This window comes from Triticum aestivum, chromosome 3B (genome assembly GCF_018294505.1).
Source record: "Triticum aestivum cultivar Chinese Spring chromosome 3B, IWGSC CS RefSeq v2.1, whole genome shotgun sequence".
NCBI lineage: Eukaryota > Viridiplantae > Streptophyta > Magnoliopsida > Poales > Poaceae > Triticum > Triticum aestivum.
In genome coordinates, this window is record NC_057801.1 from 76866524 (window position 1) to 76875572 (window position 9049).

At 46.8% G+C, this 9049-nt stretch overlaps 1 protein-coding gene across 1 annotated transcript; it reads right to left on the reverse strand.

The window, feature by feature from the left end:
• Positions 1-64: 64 nt before the first annotated feature.
• On the reverse strand, positions 65-4350 carry LOC123068706 (uncharacterized). The gene is made up of 9 exons (XM_044491328.1): positions 3982-4350; positions 3793-3880; positions 3441-3691; positions 3247-3334; positions 2680-3152; positions 2481-2568; positions 1131-2386; positions 497-601; positions 65-403 (listed from the first exon to the last, which is right to left on the reverse strand). The coding sequence occupies exons 1-9, from the start codon at positions 4258-4260 to the stop codon at positions 323-325; spliced, it is 2709 nt and encodes a 902-aa protein (XP_044347263.1). The 5' UTR covers positions 4261-4350; the 3' UTR covers positions 65-322.
• Positions 4351-9049: the final 4699 nt, after the last annotated feature.

The window sequence follows — 9049 nt, forward strand, 5'->3', positions numbered from 1 at the left end:
CTAAAATTGCTGAGTGGATTTCATCGACCCAAGAAAAAAAATCTAAGAAAAAAACGAGACCAGATTGGCATGTTCAAGTTTCACAGCTTTGATTTAAAAAAAACTTTGATTTACATGCAACAGACACATCACAACCAGCTTTTGTTCCTTCTTCCTTGAGTGGAACCAACAGAGCTTCCACCTCTCTACATAATTTAATCATGAGACAACAATTGCATAATTTGCATTGAGCTGCGCTGAATTCCCACAAAATTCAGCGCTACCACAAACATCCGGCAGGGAATCAATCACCGGTCGGTCACCGGCGTCTTCGCAAATGGGGTTATTGCCTCCTGCTGCTGCTGCTGGAAGGAGAAGAGGCCATCTTTCCCTCGACGTACTGAGCGAATTTCACCCTTGGGCCCTGAATTCATTCAAAGACACAGTTGCTTAGTTAAACCGACTCCATCGAGTTCTCATGGCAAACCGTTGCGCAAGGTAGAGGGAGGCCACTCACAGGAATTTTGCAGTGAGAGTTGAGCTCAGCCAGCATCTGCTGCCGGCGCTCCTTGGCCACCTCCTCTACCCGCAACGCCCTCTGGCAAGCTTCCATCTGCTCCTGCTGCATATTTAACAGAAATGTTTCTTCAGTACTGAGGTTTTTTTTTTTTAAAAGGCAAATATATTGCAAGTCACAGTGATGCTACAGGCAGCTAAAATCTTCAAACAGGATTCTCATCCATGATGAGTTAACAGGCAAAATAAATTATAAGCTGAGAAAGGGCAGGCCAGATTACAGGCATTGCACTCCCAGGTTTTAATTTAGTGTTGAAAGCCAGTTTCCTAATATGTTTTACTAGTATGTTTGCACACATAAATAGAATACACAAGCAGTGCCATGCAGAGGGCTCATGTCAGATATAACCATGATTTAAAAACTGCGGCCAAGTTTAAAAAATGCATGTGGGTGACAGCCTGAATTAAGTCTTGGTCCTGACAATGAATTTTCATTTAGGCAGATGATGATTCATTTAAAACAAGTAGCAAAGCAAAATATATTCAGCGTTTCTCTCCTTTGGAAAGAAATGCAAGTGTAGAACTTCATCACAAGGACGAGAAACTGAAAGTGAAGTGCCGGTGAATACACTTACTTGGCCAGAAGATTTCTCCGCCAGACTCCTAAGACTTGCCACCTCCTCCAGTAAGTTCACTATTATATCATCTGCCTCTTGCATTTGCTTCCTAGAGAACTCAAAAGCTCTATCAGCATGTAGACGAAATACGCTGCAGTCCAAGCACATGCAGATGCCCCTGCACCCCATTGTATGCCTCTTAAGTATTCCCTTCTTTGGAGAAAGTTTCTTCGGAGAAAAGCCCCGTTTCTTCAGAAAAGAGGCGCCGCTGAAAGCGCCACTGCTAGGGGAGGGTATCTTCGGAGAAAGGCGTTGTTGTTCCAAACAAGGAGAACCCAATGGAGACGGTGTGCCCACTTTACTCAACCCTGATTCAGCATGTGCAACACAACCAGACATTCCCTCTGCTGATAAGGGTGAGCCAATAGAAGGTTCAGAAGGCTTGCTGATCATTCCCACATCAAGCAGTAGGCCACCAAGAGAAGCCACAGAATCATGTCTCTCTGGTGCGCCATGTGGATCAGCTCCACCATCCACCATTACTGTCTTGATAGAACATCCTGACTCTGGGCTCTGGCATTGTTGTGCTACAGCAAGATCAGCATTGCATTGTAACTCCTTTGAGCCACATGCCTGAGGCTGATCTTTCATCAGAAACTCACCCTTGTCTGCTGCTAATCCACTTGACTCATCTCCATCTGCAGTCAATGCTGGTTTCTCTGTTACCTCTTTCATTTCATCTGTATCGCCATCCTCAGGAGATACTTCAGAGACAGCAGACTGGATATCTTTGCCATTAAGTACAGAATTCTCATCTGATTTTGTTGCCTTTTCTTCAACTATCCTCTCAGCTTCAGCTACATCACTTTCCTTAGCAGAGCCGTCTGAGACAGCAAGCTGACACTGACCACCAGCTAGGACATCATTCCTCTCCAATGTTAGCTCACCCTTGTCTGGGGATAATAGGTCTCCATCTGAAGCCAACACTTCTTGTGTGACTTTCTGCATTTCAGCTGTACTGACATCCAGAGAGACTTCTGTAACTGGAACAACAGACTGAAGCTGTACACCCTTCAAAAGATAGTTCTCATCTGGTATAAATGATATTTCTTCTACAATTCTGTCAAGTTCAGCTTGGTAGCATGCTTCAGGAGAGCCTTCTGAGACAGAAAGATGATTTCCACTAGCCAACACATCATTTTCAGGCAATGCTAATTGCTTCTCTTCCGAGACTGTTTGAAGTTTGGCCATGTCTTCTTTCTGAGAAGAGGTTTCTGATACAGAAAGACAACAGCACACTATAAGAACAAACAACTCTAAAATAAGTGTCACGGATCATTAAACAGCAAAATACAGCAATGGACTCACCATTCTGCATGAGAAATGGCAGCATCCTCTTGTAACTAAATGAGCTTCGATGGGGAACAAACTTTGACCTCATGCAGCGGGGAATGGACTGAAACAGGCAGAAGAATACATGATGTCAATTGTCAAAACTATACAGGAAATGCAGTTAACATTGTTTAATTTACACGTGCAAATAAGAGACATAGTTTCAAGAGCTCACCGGCTTGCTGCTTGCAAGATCACCAGGTACAATCTTGGTTTCCTCTTTGGCACTGTCACAGCAATCCTTCACCTCCTGAGTTCCTTCAGCCTTCACAACAGGTGGCTCTACAGAATCCATAGGAACAGGCTTCTCATCTGATTTTGACGCCTTCTCTTCCACGGTGCTTTCAACTTCAGCTACATTTCCTTCATCAGGAGTGTCTTCTGAAACAGGAGGCTGGCGCTGTCCACCGGCTGGGACAGCATCTGATGCTAATGCACCCTTCTCTGAAGACAATGGGTCTCCAACTGAAGCTAGCTCTTCTCCTTGTGTGGCTTTCTGCACTTCAGCTGCACTGGCATCCAGAGAAACTTCTACAGTGGCAGGCTGGATCTGTCCACTGGCCTGGACATCATTCTGGTCAGATGTAATTTGTTTCTCTTCAGACAATCTTCTGAACTTGGCCCTGTCTCCTTCCTGAGAGGAGATGTCTGGTACAGAAAGATAATAGCACACTATCAGAAAGCCGAACTCTAAGAGAAGCGCAGTAAGATAACAATCAGCTGCACGCAGCAGTCGACTCACCGTTCTCCATGAGAAATGGCAGCATCCTCTTGTAGCTGAATGAGCTCGGGTGATGAACAAACTTTGACCTCGTGCAGCGGGCAAGAGACTGAAACGAGCAGAAGCACAGATTATCTCAGTGCTATGCAGGAAATGTAACCAGCCCTGCGTAATTTAGACGCAAACAAGAGACGTGGTAGTATCAAGAAACTCACGGGCTTGCTGCTTGCGAGATCAACAGGGACGACAACCTTGGTTTCTTCTTTGACACTGTCACAGATCTCACTGTCTGTTCCATCCTTCACAACAGGCGGCTCCACGGAACCCACAGGAGCAGCTCCGCCTTGACTCCCAACCACAGGAGGCATCTCATCAGCCAACCCAGAGTCAGATCTGCTGAGCTCCTTGTTTGGGATGGGAACCTTGTTTTCCGAGGGCATGTCCTTGACGCTTGAGATATCTGAACCTGTAAAACACGGTCGAGGAAATGGGGAATGAAATGCGAGCCCAAGCACAAGAACACGGGGGGGGAGGGGAACCAAGTAAGAGGGTGGGTGGTGCTGCTACCTTTGTTGGCCATCTGGTTGAGGAAAGGGAGCAGCCTCCGGTAGCCGAAGGAGCCCGGGTCGCGCACGAGCTTGGACCGCGGCAGGATCTGATCCATTCACCGACGAAGCGGGATGAGATGGGGAACAGCAGAGAGGTCGAGAGATGCGTAAGGAAGGAGCGGGATCAAGAAACAGCGGGGGGACTCACCGGCTTCCTCTCGCGGTCTTCGGCCGCCGCCGCCGGCTCCGGCGGGGTGCTCTGGATCTGGACGGATCCGGGCTTGGCGGCGGCGGCGGCGCACTCGGGGGAGACGTCGAGCGTCGCGGACGCGGGAGGGACGACGCGGCGGAGGCGGAGGTCCTTGACGGACGCGCCGCCGCCGGCGGCGGCACCCCCGTCCCCTTCGACGAGGTGGAGCAGGAGCTTGGCGTGGCGGCGGGAGGTGATGCCGCCGACCGGCGTGGCCGGGATCTGCTGGCTCGGCATGGTGGGGGCGGTGGGGGCGGCGGCTGCGTTCGCGCGCGCCTCGGGCTCGGGAGCTGTCTGGGCGGGATTGGGCGATGGGAGAGGGAGGGTTTGGGGGGAGAAGAGGACGGGATTGGGCGGCAAAGCTGGGCTGTTTTGGCGCCAAAACGGGTTCGAGGCGGGGAGGCGGGCTGGTGAAATTGAATTCTTTCTTTTTACGGGGAAAGCCGCGTAGGTTTTTCGAAGCTTGAACGGTAAAAAATGCGGGGTGCCCCGCGAGAGTTTATTTCTTTCTAAAAAAAATTAAACGAGATTTCGTTTCTTTCTGATTTTAGAGGATTTTCCGTATGATCAAATTTCCACTCTTGTTCCTGCATGAAAGCTGCCAAAAAAGGGTGAAATTTAGCGAATGTGCGATGATACTACTATATGGGTGTACTCATTCTGTAAAGAAATATAAGAGCGTTTGCTGGGGGAGTAACAGGCAGATGTTACCTTGAGTTGCGAGGCGGCTAAGTTGTTGAGAAATGTAGGGCATGTTTTGGTTATTATGGCATCTCCAATGCCGACCACAAAACGGACACGGTGTCCATCCACAGATTGTCCACACGAGTCTGCGGATATAGATGCAGGTACTTTTGGAACACCAATGGGCATATTAGATTAATATTATTAAATTTAATGAATTGGTCATCCAACCATGTCTGCATACGTTTTCAAAGCCAAATTGAACGGACAAATTCCATACAACCTGGTTGATTTTCACTTAAGTTGGATCGAATTCATTACATTCTTGACATATTTCCACTAAACAATAACTAGACTAGGCTTTTTTAACCTAGTCTAAATAATCGCCGGCTGCGGCGGCAACCGTTTCTCATGACATGTTTTCCTCATGTTCGTCAAGCTCACCAGCTGGCCGTGAGGCCCTGAAAATGAAACTTCGTCGGAAAGGGAAGAGTAGTGGTCGTCCTCATACCCAAGCCACGACGGCTACCGATGTGCTACTCTTCCTCGCCAGTGTCCTCCATGTCGAAGGCATCAGACGTGGATGTGTCGGCCTCGCCGTCGTGGCGACGGGGTGTGAACGGCGGTGGTAACGCGGCAGACACAAAGCTGACAACATCTGCGAGCTCCTGCTCTTCCTACTCCATCGCGTCAATGCCCATGAACAGGGCGTATTTCTTCGCCCATAGGACGTTGGTACGTCTCAAATGTATTTTTTTTATTGTTTCATGCTATTATACTACCATTCTTATATGGTTTATATGTCATTCTATATCTTTCTGGACTGACCAGTTAAAGGAAATATGCCCTAGAGGCAATAATAAAGTTATTATTTATTTTCTTATTTCATGATAAATGTTTATTATTCATGCTAGAATTGTACTAACCGAAAACATAATACATGTGTGAATACATAGACAAACATAGTGTCACTAGTATGCCTCTACTTGACTAGCTCGTGAATCAAAGATGGTTAAGTTTCCTAGCCATAGACATGAGTTGTCATTTGATTAACGGGATCACATCATTAGGAGAATGATGTGATTGACATGACCCATTCCGTTAGCCTAGCACTTGATCGTTTAGTATGTTGCTATTGCTTTCTTCATGACTTATACATGTTCCTGTAACTATGAGATTATGCAACTCCCGTTTGCCGGAGGAACACTTTGGGTGCTACCAAACATCACAACATAACTGGGTGATTATAAAGGAGTACTGCAGGTGTCTCCAAAGGTACATGTTGGGTTGGCGTATTTCGAGATTAGGTTTTGTCACTCCGATTGTCGGAGAGGTATCTCTGGGCCCTCTCGGTAATGCACATCACTATAAGCCTTGCAAGCAATGTAACTAATGAGTTAGTTACGGAATGATGCATTATGTAACGAGTAAAGAGACTTGCCAGTAACGAGATTGAACTAGGTATTGGATACCGACGATCGAATCTCGGGCAAGTAACATACCGATGATAAAGGGAACAACATATGTTGTTATGCGGTCTGACCGATAAAGATCTTCGTAGAATATGTGGGAGCCAATATGAGCATCCAGGTTCCGCTATTGGTTATTGACCGGAGACGTGTCTCGGTCATGTCTACATAGTTCTCGAACCCGTAGGGTCCGCACGCTTAAGGTTTCGATGACAGTTATATTATGAGTTTATGAGTTTTGATGTACCGAAGGAGTCCGGAGTCCCGAATGAGATCGGGGACATGACGAGGAGTCTCAAAATGGTCGAGACATAAAGATCGATATATTGGACGACTATATTCGGACTTCGGAAAGGTTCCGAGTGATTCGGGTATTTATCGGAGTACCGGAGAGTTACGGGAATTCGCCGGGGAGAAGTATTGGGCCTTATTGGGCCATACGGGAAAGAGAGAGGGGCTGCCTAGGGCAGGCCGCCCCCCCCCCCCCCGAGGCCTAGTCCGAATTGGACTAGGGGGAGGGGCCGCACCCCCTCCTTCCTTCCCTTCTCTCTTCCCCTTCCTTATCTCCTACTCCTAGTACATGGAAGGGCTCCTAGTTCTACTAGGAAAGGGGGAGTCCTACTCCGGCCCTCCCCCTCCTCCACTCCTTTATATACGGGGCAGGGGGCACCCCATAGACACACAAGTTGATCTACGGATCGTTCCTTAGCCGTGTGCGGTGCCCCTCTCCACCATATTCCACCTCGGTCATATCGTCGCGGAGTTTAGGCAAAGCCCTACGTCGGTAGAGCATCATCATCGTCACCACGCCGTCGTGCTGACGGAACTCATCCCCGACACTTTACTGGATCGGAGTCCGGGGATCGTCATCGAGTTGAACGTGTGCTGAACTTGGAGGTGTCGTACGTTCGGTACTTGGATCCGTCGGATCGTGAAGACGTATGACTACATCAACCGCGTTGTCATAACGCTTCTGCTTACGGTCTACGAGGGTACGTGGACAGCACTCTCCCCTCTCGTTGCTATGCATCACCATGATCTTGCGTGTGCGTAGGAAATTATTTGAAATTACTACGTTCCCCAACAGTGGCATCCGAGCCTAGGTTTTATGCGTTGATGTTATATGCACGAGTAGAACACAAGTGAGTTGTGGGCGATACAAGTCATACTGCTTACCAGCATGTCATACTTTGGTTCAGCGGCATTGTTGGATGAAGCGGCCCGGACCGACATTACGTGTACGCTTACGCGAGACTGGTTTTACCGCCGTGCTTTGCACACAGGTGACTAGCGGGTGTCTGTTTCTCCAACTTTAGTTGAACCGAGTGTGGCTACGCCCGGTCCTTGCGAAGGTTAAAACAACACTAACTTGACAAACTATCGTTGTGGTTTTGATGCGTAGGTAAGAACGGTTCTTGCTCAGCCCGTAGCAGCCACGTAAAACTTGCAACAACAAAGTAGAGGACGTCTAACTTGTTTTTGCAGGGCATGTTGTGATGTGATATGGTCAAGACGTGATGCTATATTTTATTGTATGAGATGATCATGTTTTGTAACCGAAGTTATCGGCAACTAGCAGGAGCCATATGGTTGTCGCTTTATTGTATGAAATGCAAACGCCCTGTAATTGCTTTACTTTTATCACTAAGTGGTAGCAATAGTCATAGAGCAATAGATGGCGTAAACGACAACGATGCTACGATGGAGATCAAGGTGTCGCGCCGGTGACGATGGTGATCATGATGGTGCTTCGGAGATGGAGATCACAAGCACAAGATGATGATGGCCATATCATATCACTTATATTGATTGCATGTGATGTTTATCCTTTATGCATCTTATCTTGCTTTGATTGACGGTAGCATTTTAAGATGATCTCTCACTAATTATCAAGAAGTGTTCTCCCTGAGTATGCACCATTGCGAAAGTTCTTCGTGCTGAGACACCACGTGATGATCGGGTGTGATAGGCTCTACGTTCAAATACAACGGATGCAAAACGGTTGCACACGCGAAATACTCAGGTTAAACTTAACGAGCCTAGCATATACAGATATGGCCTCGGAACACGGAGACCGAAAGGTCGAGCGTGAATCATATAGTAGATATGATCAACATAGTGATGTTCACCATTGAAAACTACTCCATCTCACATGATGATCGGACATGGTTTAGTTGATTTGGATCACGTGATCACTTAGATGACTAGAGAGATGTCTGTCTAAGTGGGATTTCTTAAGTAATATGATTAATTGAACTTAAATTTATCATGAACTTAGTCCTGGTAGTATTTTTGCAAATTATGTTGTAGATCAATAGCTCGCGTTGTTGCTTTCATATGTTTATTTTGATATGTTCCTAGAGAAAATTGTGTTGAAAGATGTTAGTAGCAATGATGCGGATTGGATCCGTGATCTGAGGTTTATCCTCATTGCTGCACAGAAGAATTATGTCCTTGATGCACCGCTAGGTGACAAACCTATTGCAGGAGCAGATGCAGACGTTATGAACGTTTGGCTAGCTCAATATGATGACTACTTGATAGTTTAGTGCACCATGCTTAACGATTTAGAATCGGGACTTCAAAGACATTTTGAACGTCATGGACCATATGAGATGTTCCAGGAGTTGAAGTTAATATTTCCAGCAAATACCCGAGTTGAGAGATATGAAGTCTCCAACAAGTTCTATAGCTAAAAGATGGAGGAGAATCGCTCAACTAGTGAGCATGTGCTCAGATTGTCTGGGTACTTCAATCGCTTGAATCAAGTGGTAGTTAATCTTCCAGATAAGATAGTGATTGACAGAATTCTCTAGTCACCATCACTAAGTTACTAGAACTTCGTGATGAACTATAGTATGCAAGGGATGACG

Bases quoted from the DNA above. Each gene is read 5' to 3' on its own strand.
- LOC123068706 (XM_044491328.1), bottom strand. From the start codon at position 4,260: ATGCCGAGCCAGCAGATCCCGGCCACGCCGGTCGGCGGCATCACCTCC. The intron at 3,692-3,792 runs GTAGCAGCACCA...CGTGTTTTACAG, and splicing joins CAACCAGATGGCCAACAAAG to GTTCAGATATCTCAAGCGTC. The intron at 2,387-2,480 runs GTGAGTCCATTG...TTTCTGTATCAG, and splicing joins GCCATTTCTCATGCAGAATG to AAACCTCTTCTCAGAAAGAA.